Source organism: Hipposideros armiger, unplaced genomic scaffold, assembly GCF_001890085.2.
Source record: "Hipposideros armiger isolate ML-2016 unplaced genomic scaffold, ASM189008v1 scaffold_9, whole genome shotgun sequence".
NCBI lineage: Eukaryota > Metazoa > Chordata > Mammalia > Chiroptera > Hipposideridae > Hipposideros > Hipposideros armiger.
In genome coordinates this window covers 509,878-534,280 of record NW_017731359.1, presented here as the reverse complement: position 1 = coordinate 534,280, position 24,403 = coordinate 509,878, and the positions used below count along the sequence as shown (strand labels likewise).

Below are 24,403 nucleotides of genomic sequence, written 5' to 3'. Positions count from 1 at the left end.
GCGGGCGGGACACAAGCAGGAAGGGGAACTGGATGTGAAAATTTGAAACATGATGTTAGTAATAACCACCATTTATTGAGTGTAGACAAAGTGCTAGATGCTTGGCACCCATTTTATTTCATCTTCACAAGTAGCACATTTAACAGATGAAGAAACTGATGCCTAGATTTTAAAATTAGTCCAAGGTCACCTGGCTACAAATGGCAGAGTCTACAATTGACTGCCAAGTCATGTGACTCTAAAGCCCGCTCTTTGAATCATGACCCTGTCTGCCTCCCTTGTAAAGCTCTAGCACCATTTATTTTGTACTTCATCTTCTAATTTTCAGTTAATTATTTTAAGTAGCAAAGTGACTCACTTCAGGGCAGGGACCCGTATGGCTAAAGATACCATTTAGAAGACAAATAGGAGAAAGGCCTCCGTGACTGTTCATTGTTCTTGTTCCACAAAGAATTGATTATCTGCTGAGATAATAGTATAAATCCAAAGAAATCCCTCACGCTGCACATTGGTTCCTGTTGTTATTTGTGTCCTCTCATTCCATGGAAGGAAATTCTTGCAGATTTCAACGGGCAAACGCATCATTTTGAAGAACAGTACACAGTGCTATTTTCTTCAAACTTCATAGTGATTAGCACTACAGAATAGGAGGTCTGCCTCAGTATATTCACTCTAATTTATTGTTGAAATGACATGTGCAAACAATAGCATTCACTCCTGTCTTTCATGGCAAATATTAAATGCACGCTAAGGACACTTATAAAAGCTCTGACTATTTTACCTTGGAAGCTGAGCACTGTGTGAGAAGGGCTCTGATACCCTATTGTCAAATAAAAAGCAAATGTTATCTTTAGATATGTGAAGGCCTCAGGGAGAAGGGCTTAACATAGATCACCAGTGGGCATGGAATTCTGAACTGCGAAAGATCACAATTTTTCCATCTTTCTCCCAGTCATATTATGCATATGCACGTACAAACCTTCTGTATGTGTTTTTCTTGGGCTGCATAATGATACTGGCTTTCTAGCCCCAATTCACTGAAAAAAAAAAAATAGAGGCAGCTGTTGCTGAAGATTTGGTAGTGGACTTAGGAAAACTCATTTTTATCATCTTTGGAACAAATCTATGAAACCCTGTATTAGTTTCTTATTGCTATGTAACAAATAACCACAAACTCAGTGGCCATTTTATTATCTGTTTCCATGAGTCAGAAGTCCAGGCATGACTTCACTGGATCCTCTCGTTAGCACCTCAAAAGGCTGAAATCAAGGTGTTGGTGGAGCTCAGCATGCCTTTAAGGAGGCTGGCTAGGGAAAGATTCACTTCCGGGCCCCCTCTGGCTGTTGGCAGAGTTGATTTCTGTGCAATTGAATAACTAAAGCCCCCATTTTCTTGCTAGCTGTTAGCCAGGGACTGCTACCACCTGCTGTAGAACTACCCACAGTTCCCTACCATTGGACTCCTCCCATAAGCCCTCTCACGTTTGGAATCTGTTCACTAAGTGCCCAATATCTTCTAAGGGCTCCCCTGATTAAGTCAGGCCCATTAAAGATAATCTCCCCACTTTCTAGTCAACTGATTTAGGACCTCAACTGCGTTTGCAAAATCCCTTCACAGCAACACCTAGATTAATGTTTGATTAAATAGCTGGGAGAAGATAACTGTGGGCCATCTCAGAATTCTACCTACCATAAACCCTTATGAAATGCTTCTCTCCTGGCAAGAATATTGTGTGTTAAATGCTTTCTTAGCACTCATCTTTGTTATCTCAGTTTTGTAATATATATATATATATGTTTTTGTTTGTTTTTTTTTTAGCAAATACCACTGAGTCCATAATTATGTGTCACATGGGGCATTTCAACTTTTGGTAAAATGATTGACAATAGCTTACTATGTGCTTACTGTGTACCAGACACTATCCTGAGTTTTACATGCATTACCTCCTTTAGCCGTTACCACTCTGTGCAAAAAGTGCAATCAGTATCATGAGATACAGATGAGGAAACTGAGGCTGGGCATGGCTAAGTGACATGCCCGATGTTTGACAGCTAGAAAGTGGCAGATCTGGTACTCAAACCTGCTTCTCTTTTCCTTCAGAGCCCTCCTCCCTAACCCATTTCCATCCCTTGTGGTCTTGCTGTGTTGTGGTTTTGAAAAGGCTACCAAATGCCCTCCGGAGCTATGATGATTCTCATTCATCCATTCCTTCTTTAGTCAAATTTGCCACCAGTAACAGAAAATGTCACATAGGCCAAATCCTCCCTAAAAACAAAGGACATCCCTAAAAGTCAAATACCAAAGAGACACAAGGGTGTTAAGAGTGATTTAGAGCCTGACTTTTGGTAAGGATAATCCAGTATGTTAGCAGCTGGCATTTTAATGTGCCGCGTTCTTGAATTCTATGATAGACTTTGCTGCCTGGTTTTATGCCAAACATTGATTAATAAGCTTCATCAAAAAGAAAACTCACCAGTTCAGCCCTGGCGAGCAACTTCAGGTCTTTTTTTCCGGAGCAGCCAATCCGTGTCAGCAGGAATCAGAATAGAAAGGTACGCATCCATCGGAAACTAATGTCCCCTGACTTGAAATAGCACTTATTCAGGTGACACCCTTTCTTCATTGCGAACAAAGGATTGACCTGTGCCACTGTCTGGAGGAGAAAAATAAATGGTTAGAATGGGAAAGATGGCATTGACAGTACCTTTTTCTGAAAGACATTTCCTTTTTGATTTAAAAAAAGGACAAAAATGGCATTGATTTATATTTTACTCGTAATTGTAAGCTGAGCGTCATAAATGAGCAAAACTATGTAGAGTGCTCTGAGCCAATGAAATTCGGAAGAAGGGCCAGTACAGTGAGATGATCTTGCCTAGAACATTCTTTTGTTCTCTTCTAGCTGCCCCTCAATTTATCCTAACAGCAGATGGATATGAACTCTGGGCCTGCAATTCCCAATAGAAGTTGAAATACCAAGTTGTCCTCCTGCTTCTATGTTCTGATGGAGTGAACTCCTCACCTTTCAAAATCTGAGATCACAAGGGAGTTGGGGGAAGACCTAAAGATATGGCAATAAACTAAACCAACAAGGTGGCTTTTGCAGAGAGTAGCTAGCAGTTCATCGTGCCCATCTCCCTTTACTCTTGGACCCAGAGGCAGGCATTGCCAGCTTCCTTTGCAATTAATTGTGTCTGCATGACTAAGTTCTGGCCACTGGAAGGGGCCAGAGGTGACATATACCGCTTCCAGGGTTGATGCATAAAACCTTAGCATGTGACACCCTATTCTTGTCCTCCTCTTGTTGGCCAACTGATGTCACTGTCTAGAGTGGCTTAGAAGCCACAAGTTAAACATGTCCGAATCTGTTTAGCTGGGGTCCTTGAATGACTGAATGGAACAGAAGCCTATCCTCATCACTGCCACCAATTGGAATTCATGTGAACCAGAAATAATTTTTTGTTGTATTAAGCCATTGAGCATCATGGATCTTTTTGTTACAGCAGCTAGCATTACTTTACTTAAAATAGTAACCTAGACTCTAAAAATTGAAAGTAAGAAAGACAAATAGTTCTAAGTAAAAAAAAAAAAAAATCTAGTTACCAAGCATGAGAAATCTATTCCATGTATTGCTTTGATTGTATAAGCCAGACTGAAAATGAAATGTCAAAAACTCCTATCTACTGCAGTAAAAACTCTGATGAAATGAAGCTACATTCACCCATTAAAAAAAATATCTGCAAAAAAATTTATTTTGCATTTATGGCTGTTTCAGAACTCATTTTTGTGTCATTTTCTATGGTTACTATGTGAGAGGATTTTAGCGTTTTTATTTTGGGATTGTGTCAGTTCAGGCTATTGTAGCAAAGTACCATAGTCTGGGTGGCTTATAAACAACAGAAATGTATTTCTCACAATTTCTGTGACTGGAAGTCCAAGATCAGGGTCTCAGCATGGTGGAGTTCTGGTTAGAGCCGTTTTCTGGATTGAAGACTGTATTTTTCATATGAAAAGGACATGAATTTTAGGGTACCAAGGTGGAATGTTATGGATGGAATGATTGTGTTCTCAAAAATTCATATGCTGAAACCCTACCCTGCAATGTGATGGTATTAGGAGATGGGGCTTTGGGGAGGTAATTGGGATTAGATGAGGTCATGAAGGTGGAGCCCTCATGAGTGGGGTTTTAAGGGTCCTCATGAAAGAGTTTACTTGCTTCCTGTGTTTTGGCTTTTCACCATGCAAGAATACAATGAAAAATTGGCAGTCCTCAAACCAGAGGAGGTTTTTTTGCCAGAATTCAACCATGCTGGCACCCTGATCTCAGACTGCCAACCTCAGGAGCTGTGAGAAATAAACTTCTGTTGTTTATAAGCTACCCAGCCTATGGCACTTTGTTATAGCAGCCCAAACTAAAACAGAAATTGGTATTGAGAGTGGGAGATGCTGTAACAAATACGTAAAAATGTGGATGTGACTTTGGAGCTAGGTAATTGGTAGAGGCTGTAAGAGTTTGGAAGTGCATGCTAGAAAAAGCGTACATTGCTGTGAATGGACTAAGACAGACTGTTAAAAATTTGTTTTGAATAAATTAAAAAGATATTAGAAATTATTTCTTTGAACTCAATATGAGCAGAATATAGTGATATTCAACCCTTGTAGTGTCTCTTATCAATAATAATGTATCTATAATCCTGAAAATTAAATTTCTGAGGATTATTTTTGTTACTAATATTTTAAGATAGGGGCTGGCCAACTGGCTCGTTGGTTAAGAGTTGGCTTGGGAGCGTGAGCTCTGAGCAGCAGAGCCACTGGTTTGGATCCCACATGGGCCAGCAACGCTGCACCCTCTACAGCTAAGATGGTGAACAATAGCTCGACCTGGAGCTGGGCTGCCATGAGTCACCAGCGACCGGCATAGGCTGCAGCCCCTGCTGCAGTGGGCTGCCGTGTGCTACCATGAGTGGCCAGCAGCCAGCGTGAGCAGCTGGCAGCCGAGGTGAGTTGCTGTGAGCTGCCGTGAGTGGCTGTCCAATGGCCAGCGACTGATCTGCCTCAGCCAGGAAGAGCGCAATGATCACAATACCAACATGGGCCAGTGAAGCAACGTCCTCCACAACTAGACTGAAGGACAAAAGGACAGCAACTTGTCTGTTCCCCTTCCTCAATTCCCCAACGCTGTTCCCTCCCCCAATTCCCCAATAAAAATCTTAAAAATATATATATATATATTTTAAGATAAAATGATAAGTAAATGCAAATTAATGTTCTGGAAAGAGACTTTGCTTACTATTTTCTTAATATTTTAGTACTTTGGTAGGGCTAATTTGCTATTAGAAAAGTCAGAAAGTTTTGGAAAAAGAGTAAGTTGTATAAGAATCAGCATTTTTAGCCATGAATATTTTTGGAATAGAGATAATTATCATACAAATATCCTGTCTTAACCCTAGTTTATCTAGTATGGTATTTAATGTGTGTTTTCTTTGATATCTGTCTCTAGAATGTCCCACATGAAAAGATCAGGAGTAATAATAGGACTCTTTAGAGTTAAGTCTATAATTTCCATTAATGCCAAAATTAAAATAATATTTCATCTACATCCTCATTATAAACAATTTATCATCTTGAGAACTCTTCTCCTTTGCTTCATTTAATTTATTTAAATTTTAAAATGCAATTTATTTATTAGTTTCTGTATAGACTTTCAAACCAGGAGGAAATGTAACCAGCATTCTGGCCTGTCCTCAATTGTTAGTTGGGAAATTGGCATTTGGCTTTAAATATTGGATTCTCTTTATTAATACCTGTGAACCTGTTTCTAAGAGAGTGACCATTCTAGGCTAAATTAGTTTTTGAATCTGCAGTGGGGCCAGATCTGGATTTTGGTGACATTCCAAGTGCTGCCACCCTGTGAGATCCTTCCTGGCTGAAATTTCTAACTCTTAGCTGCAAATTGCAATGTACATTCTTCTTATTTACAATGATCATCAAGACAACCCTATTCCAAACCTCACCTATGCTGTCAAGAAGTTTCTGACTCATAGCCTTACATTGTACCTATGCACCCATAGAGTTACATGCATTTTTCGTTTCTTCCTTTTTCTTTTTGCTAGGAGAAGTACATCACACAAAGTACATGGAGGAAGGGAAGTTGTGGACTGGAATGTCCTCTGAAATCCAGCCCACAGAGTATATTTTACATCTGTTTTTGAGTACATTGTTTTCCTCTGTGTGAGTTTCTTCAGAGGGCTTCTTCTGAGCTACCATCCTCAGAAGAGTATGAGATTCATGAGGGAATAATCACACCCTTCTCCAATGAACTGGAGGCTTTAGCTTTGCCTTTCAGCTATTATCCTGGAAGTTTCTAAATGATGTCCACGTCTCTTCTATTTTCAGCCTTTTCCTAATGCATCGTTGGTAATCAGTAAATATTTTCTATAAATATTAATCTGTATACATATTTCTGAGGAATTTCTTCTCCACAATAAAATAGGACTATCAGAATTGATTGAAATGATATAGCAATCAAACTAGGGATATGATGCTTTTGGTTAATTTTGAGTTAATTGTTTATATATAAAATTAGAATGGAATAAATTTGCATTTGATTAATCAATAGCATAATACAATTAGGAATCACACTACCTGATAATTGAGCCCAATTTTACAACTGAACCCAATTTTATTATTAAAAAATCATGACTGGTATATTTGTCACAGAATCAAAAGGTTTCAACATCCTCTGCTCTGGAAAGTATCTTGTTCTTTAGATTCCCTGAAGCACTTTTACCCCTATCTCTTCCTACTTGAAATTTTGTTGTTTACATGTTGGTCTCTGTGTATGTCATTACTGTCAGCTCTTTGGGGGCAAGGAAAGTGCTTTGGACATTTTTGTGTCTCCCATAACACCTGGACCTCAGAGCCATTGAATATGTATTTGCTATATTTAGTTGAAAAGTTCTAAAAAACAATTTGCTTATCAAATTAAAGAGAGACTAGGATTAGTAGCTATTAAGTCAAATATCAGGGTGTTAAAATATCTCAGTAGGCTGAAAATGTATAAAAAGAAATATAAATAATAAGACCTGAATTCAAAAATTCCAAAAAAAAAAGCAAAATTGGAACATCATAGGTGTGTTTAACAGTGATCACACACAGCTGAAGAAAGAATTCGTGAACTAGAAGATAGCTCAGAAGAAATCATCCAAAATGAAGCACAGAGAGCAAAAGATTGGAAAATGCAGATGAGAGTCGAAGAGACAGAGAGGATACATTAGGAAAGTCATACACATATATAATCGGAATAATACAAGGAAAGGAGAAAGAGAATGAGGCAGAAACAAAATTTATAATGGCTGAGAATTTTCCAGAAATAAAAGATATCAAACCACAGATTCTAGAAAGGTAGCAAATTCCCAGCAGCATATGCAAATAAAGCCATAACTAGAAATGTTATAGTTAACCTGCACTACAATAAAAAATAAGGAGAAACATCTAAAAGCAGCCTGACAAAATAGATATAGTACCATCATAGAAGCAGAATTTATATTTTCAGATTAAATAAGATGCTTATAGCATGAGTCATTTTTTATGATTTGACACCTTAAGCAAATTTTCAACTTCCTTTGGAACCTGTTTGTGCCATATAAGGTTTTCTTCTAAAGCTGGGATGCCGGATTTGAAGGGCTGTTTAGCAAAAGAGGGAGATTCAATATATTCTATTTAGCTCCAAGGGCAAGGACCAAACACCAGTGTATGGAAGGTCCAAAAAAAACCCAAACATATCTCTACTTAAGATAAGGAGAGATATCTAATAGGTTGAGTTATTAAAACCTGGGAAAAGTTACCTTATATAAGAAATGAGTTCTCTTACATCAAAGGGTTTGATCAAAAGGCAGATATGTTAGTTCATTTATCAAATATTTAGTAAGCACCTACTATGTGCCAGGCATAGTTATGGATGCTGGGGTTATATCAATCAACAACAGCAACAAGAACAAAAATGGCAAAACTCCCTTCTATGGAGAGCTTATATTCTAGTGCAAGAACACAGACAAGCATAATAATATAAGTCAATTATGTACAATGTTTGGAGATAAGTGCTGAAGTGGAAAAAAACAGAACAGGATAAAAGGGATCAGGAGTACTGGGGGAAGGTTTGCAGTTTAAAAGGCAATCATCAAGGGCTGGCCAAGTGGCTCAGTTGGTTAAGAGTTTGCTTAAGAGCACGAGCTCTGAGCAACATGGTCGCTGGTTCGATTCCCACATGGACCAGTGAGCTTCGCTGAGCTGTGCCCTAGCTGAGCTGCTGCTGAGCTGCCAACAGGTGGCAGGATGGCTCAGCTGGTGAGAGCACGTGCTCCAAATAACAAGATTGCCTGTTTGATGGTGGGCTATGCCCACCCACGGCTGGGATTGAACTCTACACCTTGAGCTGAGATGCCACCCGGATGGCTCAGTGGATAGAGTGTGCGCTCTTAACAGCAAAGTTGCCGGTTCGACTCCCACATGAAAAAATAAATAAATAAAAATAAATAAAAGGCAATCATCAGAGTAGACTTCATTGAGAGGTATTGTTTGGCCTTAAGGAGGAAAAGGAGTGTGAGCTATGAGGATCTAATCAGCTAAAGGGAATTGATTGGTGAGAGTTGCTTTCAACTCTATAATTTAGTCCTATCACATATTTCAGAATAAGTTTAGAATTTTAGCAAATAGAAATTTATTATTATTAAATAATAGAAATCAAGACGACATCCTGTATTGTGCTTATTAATGAAAGCTGTTCATCTTCACTGTAACATCATAGAAACTTTGCTCTTGAAAAGCATTTCTTTTAAAAATTCCAAATTCCAGGAAGGATGTTGTGTCTTCTATTGATAATGCTCAGAATTTGGTGATTAGAGCGGATAATTAGTATCAGCTTGTTAGCAACCTGGGCTGTCGTCTAGAGAAAGAGATGTAAAGAATCTTCACAGAGCATTTAAAAGTAGAATTGTAGATTTGCTCTTAAGAATCACATTGCTTTTTGAAAAATGAAAAGCCAACAAACAACCAGCTGCTTTGATTTGAGAAAAATGTTTGTCTCTGATGTTGAGTTCTGCAGTGCCCACCTTTTGAATAGAGAGGGCTTTGACATGTGCAGAAGGAAAAGCCGAGAATATCTTCACTGTTAACTTGTAGTCTTGTGTTGCAGGCACACAAAAAGTCCCTTTGGAAAGTTGAACCCAGTGAAGGCATGGTTCCCCCGGACATTGATATTCAACTGACAGTGACTGCCAACCTGAATGATGAACTGACATTTAAGGACATGGTCATTTTGGAAATTGAAAATAGCAACACCTATCGGATTCCTGTCCAGGCTTCAGGGATTGGCTGCACCATTGTTTCAGATAAGCCCTTTGCTCCAGAACTCAATTTGGGAGCATATTTTAGGTAGGGAAATAACACGGATGACTTTTCATAGATATCACATATGTTGCATAAGCTGAACAGCATCTCTACTTTAGAAAATTATTTTTAAGTAAATAGAACTAGCCTTCCCAGTTCCTTCCCTTCCTGGTCTTCACTTTCCCCCTTCCAGGTGGGTACACCAGCAAGAAGACCCTTCCTAGTCATAGCTTGGTTACATTCTCCAAGCTGTGTCCTTCTACATTCCAGAAGACACGGTTCATAGGAAGTGCATTATTCTCTCAAACGCTCAGTGGCTTCTCTATGACTAATTTAGAACCTCAACCATGATTTCTCCTCTTTGATTCCTGTTAATCTTTCCATGGATGTAGAAAATACAGATGCATCTTAGTGGTAACCTAACTAGAGTATAACTAGGAAGGTAAAAATTTATTGTAAATGTTTCTTATCAGGAATTGCAAAGCCAGTAATTTTGTAAAAATTTTTATTTATGTGTTTATTTATTTGGTATTATGACCTCTGTTTGCCTCCCCATTAAAGCACCAGAAATTGAGATGGTTGCAATTGCCTCCACCTGATCACACAGGAAAAGCTAGAGCATCTTAATATTTAAATGAGAGGTGGTATAGACACCTCTGTGCAGAATGATCTCAATGTGGCTTTAAAAATGTATGAAGTCTGAATGCTAACAGGGGAGGATACGTGTGGGGATTTATTCATGGTTCCCAGAAGAGTTATGTGGCTGTCTAGGGCCAGAGGAATTTGTACCTGTCATTACATTACTGTGAACACATCTATCTAACAGGCCTTGAAACCAAGATGGGCACTTTGTGCTTAGAGAAGATGAGCCTGACAAGTCAGTAAGGAGCCCTCCCACAAACCCATCCATACCTCCTTTCCTCTGTGCTATCTACAAAACATAGCAGTTGACTGAAAATATCATAAGCCACTGCGTATGTTTTTAGAGAAGCATCCATTACAGATTTGGATCAACTAGATATAAAAATGCTCCTCTCTGCCTGTCTATTGACCATGAACTAGAGCATTTTGTCAGTGTATTTTATACTTCTATTTCCAAATTTCTTTGTTAAGTGCACTCACATGTCATTATAGAAAATGATATACTGTGAATCAGACTTGATTGTTATTCTCGTTAATCTGCAAATATTGTCAAATAGCCCCAAAGGATATTCTGTCACTCACTTGGAATTGGGAGGTTTAGTCTATAGTTTTCCTATGAATATAGAAGCAAACTATGGCTTTTAGCTGCCAATTTACCCTCTGCCTAAACCCTATCATTTTTTAAAGGATGCCAGCAATCTCCAGAAGAAGCATCAAAAGCAGAGGTGCACAAACTACAGCCCACTGTCTGTTCTGTAAATAAAGTTTTATTGGAACACAGCCATACCCCTTTGTGTACATATATTTTTTATGGCTGCTTTCACACTACAGTGGACAATTGCGTAGTTGTGACAGTGACCATGTGGCCCCAACAGTTTCAAATATTTGTTATTCAGCCCTTTACAGAAAACTTTGCCAGCTTGGGGTCATATAGGTCTAAAAAAATACCCGTATGCCACCTCTTCTGATTACATGTTTTTGGGCAACTTCCTTAAATTTTCAGAGCTTCTATTTCTTCATCTATAAAATGGGAGTAAATATTAGTTATTACTGGGTTGCTGTGATGGTTGAAATATACACCGTGAATAATTGGCAGAGGCCCTGCCTACTTTATAAACAGTATGTATTATTTATTGTTTTCCCCAAAACTACTGAGTAGAGACTCCAGTGAGCATGCCCTGTGGACACATACCTGGAATGAAATGGGTACACCTGACAACTGGCCAATACTCCTGATTATTTATCTGAATGCTTCAACTACTTTATTAGATTCAATATAATTTCCTAGGGAAGAACAGATGGGATAAAATCACAAAGCCTAATACAGTTTTAAAAACAGTCCTGAGATGAATTTTCTCCCTGAAAAAAAATGTTTTTTTTAAGTTTATGAATCAATTAAAAAAAATCCAAACAAAAATACATTTGAATCACCTCTACTTCTAAGATCTTAGAAATCCCAGTGTTTAACGAAGAGCCAGATAATCAAGAGGTCCTTGATAAATATTTGTGGCATAGATGAACGAGGGAGTGAAATAGCATCTTTAAAGCAAGTTAGTTTGAGAAAAAATGACCAGTCTAGCTGGTATCCTGGTCCATTACAGCCCTTTTGACCTTCAGTATTGCTTAGAGGATATGTTTCATTTCTCTTTGAACTTCCCTTCAAATCGAGCCCATCACAAGACATTGCACTCAGTCAGTAGAAATTTACTCAACACAATTTGAAATATGCTTCTCTTCTAGTAGGCATTTCACTTCCCTTTCACTCTTCAAAACCATTTCTTGTAAATTAGAGTGGTTTTCACATGAGCTGTGTCTGTGTGTTCTGTGGGGTGCTTGGCCTGCTGGGGAAGGACTGAGAAGGGATGGGATCACTCTCCCACGGCCCCTCCCCTGGAGATGACAACTCAGGGGCCAAACCCAGATCCCTGCCTTGAGTCTCTGGACCCCATGAGTCAGTGCTTCTTTGTCCCATTACTGTGATATCTCCTAGTAGCATCATGATGTAGCCTTTCTATGCTAAAAAAAAATAATAATAGACAGTCAGGGAAATTGCAAAATAATAATAATAATAATAATAATAATAATAATAATAATAATAATAGTGTCTATTTTGTTGCTCACTTTTAAAGTACTTCGGGGTGGGGGGGAGGGGGCATGTAAATCCCAAGGGTGTGGAGCTAAACACAGCTTCCCAAATTTGAGCTCTCAATACCTGCCTCCTCTTTTCCAGCCTGGACACCTGTTACTACCGCTTCAAATTGACCAACAAGGGGCGTCGGATCCAACAGTTGTTCTGGATGAATGAAAATTTTTGTCCCCAGAGCAAGCTGAGCAAGAAAGGCCTGGCTAAGAAGGGACTTGCTAAGAGCCAGCCCCAGCCCCAGCGCCAGGGCCCCCAGGCACCCAGGGATCCCCAGAGCCCCGTGTTTCAGCTCTACCCCGTCAGGATGGAGCTGTACCCAGGCCAGACCATCGATGTGATACTCGAAGGCTACTCTGCTACTCCCAGGGTAAGAGGACAGCATATTTAGAAGCTACTTTTCTCCTAAATAAATGTTTGCTCTGTTTCTTAGGAGAGTTCCTTGACATTTATCTGAAGAAAGGATGTGGCTTCTCAAGGATTGCATGTAGCACTGGGTTACCATGGCAGCACCCACTGCTTTCAAGGTTCAGCTCTGCTCGGTTGTCTCTTTGTTTCTACAGCTACCATGAACCCAACCTTAATATATTAATTAAATCAGGTTCTCACCCTGCAAGTCTCTAGGAGAGGGATATTCAGCATTCAGCCAAAGCTAAGCCTCTGATGAATATTTATTCAAAAAGTGTGTTTTTATAGCTACTCTGGGCTGCCTTTCCAATCCAGGTATTGGGCATCCCCAGTTCCTTCCCTCTCAGACTGAACTAACAACATCACATTTATAATCATCTTTTTATATGTCAAAAGAGCTGCCTTTGTCTACAGCAACTCTGATGTTCTGCTCTTATTTACATTTTCACCATTCTGCTTAAACATTTATGCAGATCCAAACCATGTCTCTGTTTTTTCCTGTTCCCTCACGGAGACTGGAAACCATCAGAAACCCAAAAGGAACTTCCAAAATCACTTGTGAGCTTCCTCTACCTCACAAACGCAGATTTTGTGAACGAGAGGTGATGCTTGCTTGAGCTCCTCCTGGTGTCACCAAAAGAGGAGCTGATACTGAACTTTCCCCTCATGAAACAGGAAACAAAAAGAAATTTATCTTCCAGCACACAAGACAGCAAAGCTGGTCCATTGCTTCATTGTAGAGTATGTAATGTGGTCTTTCTCTCTGTTAGTCAGGGGTTCAGCCCACCATTCCTGAGTATGTACCACGAACACTGTGCCAGGCGCTAAGGATACAAACGTGAATAGAATGCAGCCCCTCATTTCAAGACACTGACAGCCTGTTGTGACCGGGAGCTGACCATATTTTTAAAGGCAGTAAATCCGAGCTGCTATGGTTCCAAATTCAGTTTAGTCTTTACTAAAAGCTTCTCTGAATGTTCTCCCAAGTTATGCTACATAACTGAGAAGAGACTTGAATTCATTAACATCTGAAACCTGATTAATCTTCAGTACAAGCTATTCATGATATAAATCCACTTGGGGTCCTTTCTACTGTATAAAAATCTGGACCACTGGGGACCAAAGAAATGTTAGTTTCTATAGCATCATTTTAAAATATTCTAGTATGAAAAGTAAAATTTTTCCAGCCACTGTTTTTGATTAGCTTGATAAGAATTATAACAATGACTGAACTATATATAAATCCAGAAGGATTTTATCTGCCTTGTCCATCACGGTTTGGGATGTTCAGTCCTTAACAGTCCTGATGCAAAATAATACATCTTCCATATCTATATCTATAGCTATATCTTTATCTATATATATTGGTTGAACGGAATGTAAATTGATTGTGTCCTCAAGAGCAGTCAGAAGTAGACACAGGGTCATCCAGGACATATTTAACCAATCAGACATTAATTGTGTGAGAGAGAGTGATCCCTGAAATGCACTGTTTAGGAAAAAGTGCTCTTCCCCGGTGTCCCCAGGCAGGTAGTTTGCTGATTGTTGAGAATGAAGTTTTCTGAGCTATGGCTGTTCCCCAAATGCTGGTGTATGTTGTCTGCAGAGAGTCAAAGAAAAGCTGGTATGCCATGCCACTATCGGGGCACAGACAGGGAAGAACGTGGTGATGACTGTCAACATCATCTGTGAGTTTATAGCACCACTTATCCAGCTCTCCACCAAGCAGCTCATATACCGACTGGAGAAGGTCAGTGGGGCTGTGCTGGGGAGGGCTGGGTTCTCCAACTGGGAGCCAGCACTTTCACATTTTCACTGGAGAAGCTAAATGAATGGGAAGCCTGTTGCACCCACACCCAGCCTATGTTTTTTAAGCTTCAGAGGCCAATACACCTTCAACTAAAAACTCTGAATCTAAACCTACATTCCTTTGAAATGTAAATTGCTACGGAAATTCTGCTTTCATCAATTCTGTTGTATAAGGCCAAAGCGAAGGGGTATTCCAGTGCACTGAAAATGCACTGTAGTTGATCATTTTACTCTAACTCGGTAAAATAGACATCCCAGTTTAGAACGGGTCAGAGTAGAATTATTGATAATTTTAATAATCAGTAAGAAGAGTTACCACTTACTGATTGCTTTGTGCTAGTCACTGAGCCATGTTCATTACATACATTTTCTCAGTTGCTCTCACAACAGCCTCTGCTGCAGTTTCTGTTATAATTCCCGTGGTACAATGAGGAAACCGAGATACAGGTTACGCTATTATGCAGACCACCTAACGCTGCTTGAGAGTAATCAACTTAAACTATTTGATTCACATTCTTAAGTTATATGGTTATAAATGTCCATGACTCTATATGGCCACTAAGGGCAAGCAATAAATGGGGAGGCAGAGGACGGAAAGAAATGGGAATGACTGCTGCTCAGGGCAGGAGTCAGAATCATGAAGAGGTGAGGAGGTATCACAGTAGGACTTGACTTACTCCTCAGCAAACTTCCATCATAGAGTTATTTACCATTCAAAACAGATGTGTATGGAATGTTTTTTCCAAGCTGGTGACTGTGTTGGTGTTGAAAATCTGGTGAATCCACCAGACATAGTCAAAGCTAAGAGACTGGTTGAGGTCACAGACTATAAACAAATTATGAAAATTTAGTTTAAATTACAATTCTAAACAGTGCTATGAAGAAGAGGTAGAATAAAGTGCTATGAGAGCACATATCAGGAGACGTGGCCTTATTTCTACCTGGGGTGACAGATGGCTTCCTTGAGCAGGTGCCTCAAGTTGACACTTGAAGAAAAAATGTAGTTAGTCTGGTGATGAGAGAGGGAGAGAATTATAGGCCGAAGGAACAGCACACATGAAGGGTCTGAGTTAGGGAAGAGCTTGGTGAGCATGAAGATCTGGAAGATGCCTGAGACGATACACCAAGAATGACACGAGGTCCATCTAGAGAAGTGGGAAAGGGCCAATGAGTGTGGCATGACCGGGAGGCATGTTCTGGGCTTTGGGTTGTGTTCTGGGTGGCCATTGGAGGGCGTCAGGGAAGAGTGACGTGGTCAGATTTATTCATTGAAACAGTCACACTGGCTGCTGAGTGGAGTATGTGTATGAAGTCCCACCATGTGCCAAGCACTGTGTCGGGTGCTAGCAATACAACAGTGAGGATAGCCCCTTCCTGATGACCCTCACAGCCAACTGGGGAGACCAAGCATTAAGTAAGCCATTGTCCCATAGTGTGATCTATGCTCTCCTATGAAAGGACTGAGTGTGGCAGTGCCTGAACGGTCATGGGGGAACCAGCCAGGGTTCCCTTCATTACCTGGAGGCTTGCAGGAGAATGGTAAAGACCATTTATTATGATAGAGGATTTCATCATATTTTGTTCACATTAAATAAGTATCTATTGCGCACCCTCCATGGGTATGGTGCTCTGCTAGGAGATGAATAAAGGAGCTTATAGTCGAGTAGGGGAGGTGAGATGTACAACTGCAATTCAGGTCAACAAATACTTTTTGAACAGTGAATGAGGCAGCAAAAACAGCAAAACCCCTGGCTTCAAAGACTAGAAAGGAAAGTAGGCATTGAAGAAGTAGAATAAGGGTTTCAGTTGCAGGATGCTAAACTAATTGTGACAAGCTCCATGAGACATGTAAGAAGAAAATACTGCAAGAGTTTCTGCTATAGTTATTAAGCTTTTATTGCTGCTTTAAAGTCTTCCTTTTTTAAATAATCGGGAAAGATATTTATTGGCAAAAACTGCACCAAATTTAGGGGCATCATATTTTCTCTAAATGTAACTATTCAGAGAAAACTCAATGAATATTTGTTGAATAGCTATTCTGTGTAAGACATTAGAGTATATATTAAATATACAGCTTAGTTTCTTATTAGATTTTTTTCTAAGCCCGTAAATACTCATAAAGTGTGTGGATAATGTTCCTTTTCTTCTCTTTTTATCTTTAAGCCTTTTTAAAATAGTATATTCTGAACTGTCTGTTGTTTGAATTTATCACCAGAATAAAATAGCAGATATTTTTATATGGCAGTAACTTATTGAATTAAAAAATGAACTGAGTCACAACTCCCTGTTTGTTTCTGCCCTTCTCTCCTTCCCCCCAAATATCACAAGTTTGAAATCTAACTACTGTTATTTTTCATTGTTCATTTCCTGCTCACATTTAATCCGTATGAGGGACAACAAAAAAATGCAGCCTCATTACCCACTGTGTGCAAGAGGCCTGTGAGGTCTCAGTATTCGGATTTAATTATGTAACACCCAATTATCTATCCTGTTTCCTTGTTTGCAGCTCAAGGCAGTGTATCTGATTTTGTACATTAGACTATAATGATACCAACACTGCCTACGGGAAGAATTTTCCTGTAACTGTTGCCTCATATTTGATCTACTTTATAACTATTGTACCATTCATAGCCACAGAGATGAAACCACATCTTTGTGGAACTGAAAAGGTCAAATTGAAACCAGCAGCCAGTTTGCTTCATGAAGTCTAGCAGGAAATCCTGTCTCCTGATCTTTGGGGAGACAAACAATCCAGAGTGAAAGGGGTCATGTTAAAATAGAACGGGTTGTCTGTGCATCGACTCCTTCTCATCACTAACCTCTAAATGGCCTCTTGCCAAAACCAACCAAGTGTGGCTTCTTCACTTCAAAGCTGCCTGCAATGACAGCAGCCCGGGGGAAGGTCACCGGATGGACAGTTCTCCATGCAGCCTTCGTATGGCCCCAAAGTGCTATTTTCTCCCTCCCTCAAACTGTAGTATGCAATCTGCAAATGCAAGGCAAATCCAGTACCTGTATTACTGTGTTGAGGGTGGGGGGGGAGGGAAACAGTGGTTGGCATCTCATGGTAAGCACAAGACCAAGCCCCTGTACAAGGGCTAGTGGAGTATAACGGAGGCAGGAGGCTCAAGCCAACTGTTCTGGACTGAATGATTGTGTGCCCCCCCCCCACTCCAATTCATATGTTGAAGTCCTAATCCCCAATGTGAGGGTGTTGGAGGAAGAGCCTCTGGGAGGTGATTAGGTCATGAGGGTGAGGCCTTCATGGACAGGATTAGTGCCCTCACAAGAAGAGGTAAGAGAGAGAATCTCTCTGTCAGCCATGAGAGGACACAGTGAGAAGACAGCCATCTACAAGCCAGGAAGCAGGCCCTCACCAGACGCTGGATCTGCTAGCACCTTGATTTTGGACTTCTCAGCCTGAAGAGCTGTGAGACATAAACATCTGTTGCAGCCCAAACGAAGACACAATGGATGCTGGTCACCCAAGCTCCACCAGAGCCAAGGGATCCAGGAAGCACAGTGAAAGGAAGACTGTACTGGACAAAGAAGCAGAGATAGAGTCAGATGAAAATGTGGCACCGGGAGGATTTAACTAAAATCAGAACAAGGAGAGAAAAAAACAAATCAAAACAGAGGCCTGGGAAAAACAGGCGAGAGTTGTTGGAAGAGCCGGGGCATGATGGGAGGGAGGTTCTCTTTGGACGTCATGGATTGAGGCTTTAGGTCACCTCCTGCTGATATTAAAGGACTGTTTTCGTAGGGCATGCAAGAAATAATGTGGACCCCAACTTTAGAATGAGAAAAACCCAGCCTGACCAGAAACATCTGGCTCAAGATGCTTTCTCCAGTTGAAAAACTAAATTTGATATGTTCAACCGAGTGGAAAGATGCTTCTAAATCAACTATCCCAGTGTTATCAGGAAAAATTTAGAAGAAATAGTTATACGCATTTGTCAATATAATAAGTTAAGTATATTGGCAAATTGGATATTTTGAGCATGGAAAAAAATTTTTTAAAGGAAAAAATGTATAATTCATATAATGATACATGAGTTTTTCTACAAGATATCACTAACGTATTAGACTTTGTTTTATGACACTGTGGAAATGGCTATAGTAATTGTTCTATTCAGAGGCATGGCTTGTGTAGGTTTTATCAACCAGGCAACAAGAGAGTAAGAAATCTAATCTACGTTTTCGGGCTTATGTAGGTTTACTTCTCAGTAGTCCACTATATATTCCAAATGATTTATCTAAATCTCTACAAGAGAAAAAGAGTATATACTATGAGACTTTTGTTGTTAAAGGCTTCCTATGGTTACCATAACTGGGTTTCTTTCCTCCCTTTCTTTTTTCTCAGGAACCTAATGCTACCTTGGAACCTGATTACCAGCCCTTGGTCATGAAGAACATTTCCACCCTGCCCGTGACCGTGTTGCTCTCAACAAACAGACCCTTCTTAATCTGTGAGACTGATAAGTCTCTGTTGCCCTTAAATCCTGAGGTAACTTAACAGAGGACTGTCCTCACAGGCTCCTGGGGGCATGGGGTGGGGGTAGGGGGAGGATTGTGTGTGTAAAAAAGGAAGAAAATAATGTCTTTCCAGAAAAATATAAAGAATCCAGGAAACAAGGAGGAAAGAATACAAAATTTTAAAGAAGTCATAAATGAATTCCAATATTGATCAATAGGGAAACTATTATTAATAGTGTAAGAACTTCTGGCTCTTTATGACAACCCTTTCATTCCTGCTCATTTAATGAAGCTGATTTTTAGAAAACAGTGACTTTGCATTCATGATAGGAAAGATCTTTTAATTCCCTCACTTCAAATCTGACCAAAAGTTCACACACAAGGAAATGAGGAAATAGCCAACGCCCAGTCCCTAAACCAGCCAGCCCATCTCCAGCTACTGGGAAAGCTGAGAAGGTCTGAGGGAGGAGGTGTGAGCGCCCAGGCCACCAGTTTGGGGCAGGATGCAATAGTCTCTGCACATTCCTACAAGATCATATCCATGATCCTTTGCTGGGCGTGAGGGCAGCAGTGGGAATGGCTGGGCCATGGGGCAAGTGGCACGGCGGAGCTGTAGGAAAGGAGGATTGAAGGAGAAACTAGACCCGCACACAGTCAGTTAATGGAGAAGTGGTGTAAAGGAAGAAGGCAGGACAAGCAACAATCGTGAGGTCTCAGAAGAGGGAGGCCGTGACTTAAGGACAGTCGGTATGAGCCACATTCAGGGAGATGGATCTTTGGGGGTGAGGAGGGACAGAGCCACTTGGTGAGAGGGTATGGCAGATAGTATCCGACTAGAGACTGTAAACTGCACTGCTGCCCTCCCCTGACCCTCCCCATCAATTCTTTAGCGGGTCTCACTCAAGCATGAGCTGAGAAAAAACGAGCTAAGACCTTTGAACAGAGAAATAAAAGGAGGAAACCATCATAAGCCAGAGGCTGATGAAAACCTACTGCAAGGGGACCTAGGCAAGGAAGAAGACCAACAGTCTCAACATGGAGTTCTCGACAGTCTCAGAGAAATTGCAGATGATGTGAGCTTTTATTAAAAAGAGCTCAAGGATGAGATGCAAGTGTTCAAAGAGGAGATGAAGAGTGAACTCACAGAGCAGAGGAAAACAAATGGGTGAGAAAATGAAAATTCAGACACGGGCAGCTTTCTCAGTCTGAGCGGTAGATTAGACCCACTCTTGTTCCTCCTGAAATCTTAATAAGATAAACGTAGAGATGTCCAAAAGGAAAGAAGCCCAGAGCAATAAAATAGATGGGGAAGAGGAAGGTGTAACCAAATAATGAGAGATTTAAACAAATTCTGGAAGACAGAATGGAGTGGGTTGGCAAAAAAAGCACAAAAATCTGCAGCCTAGAAAGGTCTCCACTGAGGCTGCAAAGATGTGGGAGGCGTTCAGCCCAAGTAGCCTGGACTCAGCGGCAACAAGTGTGAGCAGAGTGCTGAAAATAGAGGGATTCCATGTGCACCAGACAGCTGTCCCACTCGACCCCACACAGAAACCATGGGCAGCTGGCTTTGATCCCAAGATAGAAAGATAAATGCTCTTCCCTAGAGAAATGGAAACTGATCAAAATATTTGGGGAAATTTGAAGTTTCTAGTGTCAGTGTCGTCACCCCCAGAATAATCCTGGTTATCTGGGGTGTGCCCACTCCCTGATCATCCCCTCTCTGTCCAAGGAAACCAGCCCTACTACAAGAATTGAGAAATGGTTGACTCTGGATTGTTGGGGTGCCAGGGTGGGTCAGGAACGACTGTTTTTTATAATAACTCTTATAGTAGTTTGACCTTTTATATTATTTGCATGTATAACTTCAACAAAGACATACATGTAACATAAAGAGCTTCTACAAATCAGCAAGAAAAATACCAGTAACCCAGCAGAAAAGTAGGCAAAGGAAATGAACAGAAAGTTCACAAAAAGAAAAATAAAATGGCTTTTAAGTATATGAAAATATGTGCACTTTTAATCATTTTAGGAGAAAAGCAAATTAAAATGACTGAAACACATTTTTTTTTAACCCCTATCAGATTGGCAGTGAGCAAAAAGTAGGATAGTGCTTTGTGTTTGGAAGGGCGTGTGAAAGAAGGGAGTCCCCTATAGTGTTGGGAAAGTATACAATGGGAGACAATATGGCAGTAAGTATCAAAATTTTAAATGCCCACACCATTTAACCTAGTTATTCCACTCTTAGGAATGTATCATACAGATATAAATACAGTATACAAGATGACATATATACACGGACATTCGCTGCAACATTGATTTTAAGAGCAGAATATTGTGAGCTAATATCCATGAGTAGTAGATTGGTTAAATAAATGATGGCAGAATTATGTGATGAAATAAAATGCAGCTATTAAAAAGAATGAGGCAGCTCCACATACACTGATGAGTGATCTCCCAGTAAAAAAAGAGAAGTGCAAAACAATAGTGCAGAGTATGCTATCATGTATAAAAAACAAAAGAATATATAAATGAATGTGATTTTATATCCGTACAGTATCTCCATAAGAGAGAGAAAGCACTTGTAACCTTGGTTACCTCAGGAGAGGGGAATAGTTGGCTTGAGTCAGAGGTGGGGAGATGGGCACAAAGGTGAATTCTCTTTAGCCTATTTGATAATATAAATTAAATATATTTTTTATATAAAGTAAATATTTTTTTAAATATGGCTACACCTTGTCTTGGGCCAAAGTGATAAAGAATGTTCAGCAATGAGACATGTCTTAGTGAAGTTACTGGTCTTACTGATAACCAAAGAATCCCATGGCATCTAAGCACAAAAGAAGAGACCCCATCAAGGGAAGATTTTACACTCACCTTGGACTTCTCCACAATAATACTGGATGCCAGATGGCAATAGGGCGATGCTGCAGAATTTTGAGAGAAAGAAAGTGTGACCCAAGAATTTTATAAGCAGTCAGATTGTCCTTTGAGTATAAAGGTAACAGGCAGACACTCTTAGAATGCAAGGAAGGACTCGATGAATACCATACTCATGCTCTCTTGTTGAAAAACTAATTTGCCAGTGAAATACAAATATTCAGGAGAAGAACCTAATAAGGCACTCAGAAATGGGGAGAAAAAACAAAAACACTCAGGAAAAGACTGGCAGGAGGAATGAGTTCATTAACTCTACAACTGAGACTAATCAACTTTGGTGGTTAGAATGTTCTACCTCAGCTTTTTAAAATTAACACTACAATAATAACTGGGACGTGGAGGGAGCATAAGTGTGCTGGTTTCATCCCCTTTTATAGATGGGTGTCAATCAGATATTGTCAAAAGGTGAAACTGCTTAATATTTAACCATCTTTTTTCTTGATCATAAAGGAATAATAGTAATAACTGGTGCTTATATACCATATATTATGTGCCAGACACTGCTCTGAAGACATGATATGTATATTAACTCATTTCATCCTCTTAAAAAGAAGTAGGTACTATTATTGCCCCTACTTTACAGATGGAGAAACAGAACTAGGAAGGCCAAGCAACTTTGCCCAAATTCATAGAGCTAGTATCAGGCAGATCAGGACTTGAACCCAAACAGTCTGGCTCCAGAGTCCATGATTTCAGGATTAGTATCTTTTGTATAGGAAAATTTTTTCAGGTGTTTTTGTTTGTTTGTTTGTTTGTTTTGAGAAAAAATTCAAAAATGTTTTTAAATAAACTCATCTAATTCTATTTTTGTAAAATTTTATTTAGTCATCCATCATGTCTGGACTAATGTTTACCAAACATGAACTCTGAGAAATAATATATGGTGAAATTTTGGATGAGTTTCTAATTTCTTCTTTATGCTTTTATATATAATGTAAAATTTTGTGGATATGTATCATTTCTACAAAACAACAAAGTCATTCCTCTGGGAAGCAAAAAGTGTTGAAGTCAATCTTCAGAGATATTTAAACACCAAGCATTGTGATACCAACTGCTGCAGACGCCATGGTCTACAAGAGTGGGTTCTGAATTGTGCCCAGCCAGCTGTGCCACGTGGCCAGCCACACATTAGCCAACGGAAGAGTCATTCCCCTCTCTTTCGCTCTTGAATCAGGTCAATGGCACTAACAATTGGAACCATCTAATCACATCACTGATGTGCACAGTTAAATACCTGAACCTTAAAACTCAGTGGAGAGGGGCGTGCTCTGTAAACGGATTCGTTCCTATATGCATGCCTCTTGACTGCCCTGGGGCACTTTCTGCCAAACGAGGAGGTGACTTTCATGCCGATTAAATATGGAAATTGAGCAACTCCTGAAAAAGCCAACTCACAGCCAGGCTTTCTATAAAAGGGAAGGTGTTACTGTGGCCTTTGCATCATGGGACACATGGGGATTTGAATCAAAGAGAGAAAAGAACAAATGAAATCTACCCAACAAACCCAAACCGTACAGCTCTGGAGTGTCATTTTAAGTTGAAAACAGCGGAAAGTGGATAGCACTGTGCTTAAGAGTTAGAACGGCAGACATTAGAGAAGAATTAAATTACCTAATCCGTCCCTTTCTGGGTCATCCTCTACAGAGCCCCTCCCCCAGTGCTTTAGAAAGCCTTTTTAAAAATTTCTTAAGCAAAGAACTTTTCCTACTTGTCTAGGAAGAGCATTTTACAATTTAATTTATTTTCAGTTAGGAACATTATATAATATCTAGTCATTGTAGATCTTCCATTTTACAACTCCTCCATCATTATAACCTCACAACTCTTATCAAAACCTCTTCCTTCAAATCACTCCTGTCCAAATGTTCCCTGCTTTCATTTTCAACTAATAAAATATGTGTGTGTGTGTGTGTGTGTGTGTGTGTATGTGTGTGTGTGTGTGTGGATAAATACTTATGGATAGGTATAGGTATGGATATCAATATAGATATACTAGTTGTTTAATTATGTATAAGTGTGGATACATAATTATGGATAAATAAAGTGGATATATATGTATTTCATACTAACCTGTGTGTATGTATGTATCTGTATGTGTGTGTACATAAGTATATTTAGATAACTTTAGCTGTCCTGTTTCATGTATCAGGTTAGAAATGCATAGTACCAAGGTTGGTAATTCCCACTATCTTGTTTGTAGCCCATGAAACTGGGGATTGGTGAAGAAAAAAGCCTGCTGGTCAAATTTGACCCTTCCCACAGAAGCGATTTGAACAACTGGGTGGCAGAAGAAACCCTAGCAATCAAGTATGTGGAGCACCCTCAGGTGGACATCCTGAACCTTCGTGGTGAGGTGCATTACCCCAACCTCAGCTTTGAGACCATGGAGCTGGATTTCGGCTGTATCCTGAACGACACTGAGGAGATCCGCTACGTCACCATCACCAACTGCAGCCCGCTGGTTGTGAAGTTCCGCTGGTTCTTCCTGGTGGACGACGAGGAAAACCAGATAAGGTACCACTCATATTCAGAGGTCCTTCTCCACTATTCATGTTTTTCTCCTCAGGCTTTGCACTGGGTTCCTGTATTCTGGGTACTGGTCTTTTA

General features: G+C 40.0%; 1 protein-coding gene across 1 annotated transcript in view; it reads left to right on the top strand.

Annotated features, from left to right (window-relative positions):
• The window catches only part of HYDIN (HYDIN axonemal central pair apparatus protein), a 355,182-nt gene that overhangs the window by 190,606 nt on the left and 140,173 nt on the right, over positions 1-24,403 (top strand). The window contains exons 19-23 of the mRNA XM_019653707.1: positions 9,191-9,429; positions 12,257-12,536; positions 14,181-14,324; positions 18,747-18,890; positions 23,997-24,310. Coding sequence (XP_019509252.1) covers positions 9,191-9,429; positions 12,257-12,536; positions 14,181-14,324; positions 18,747-18,890; positions 23,997-24,310 — 1,121 coding nt within the window. The remainder of the gene's footprint in view (positions 1-9,190; positions 9,430-12,256; positions 12,537-14,180; positions 14,325-18,746; positions 18,891-23,996; positions 24,311-24,403) is intronic.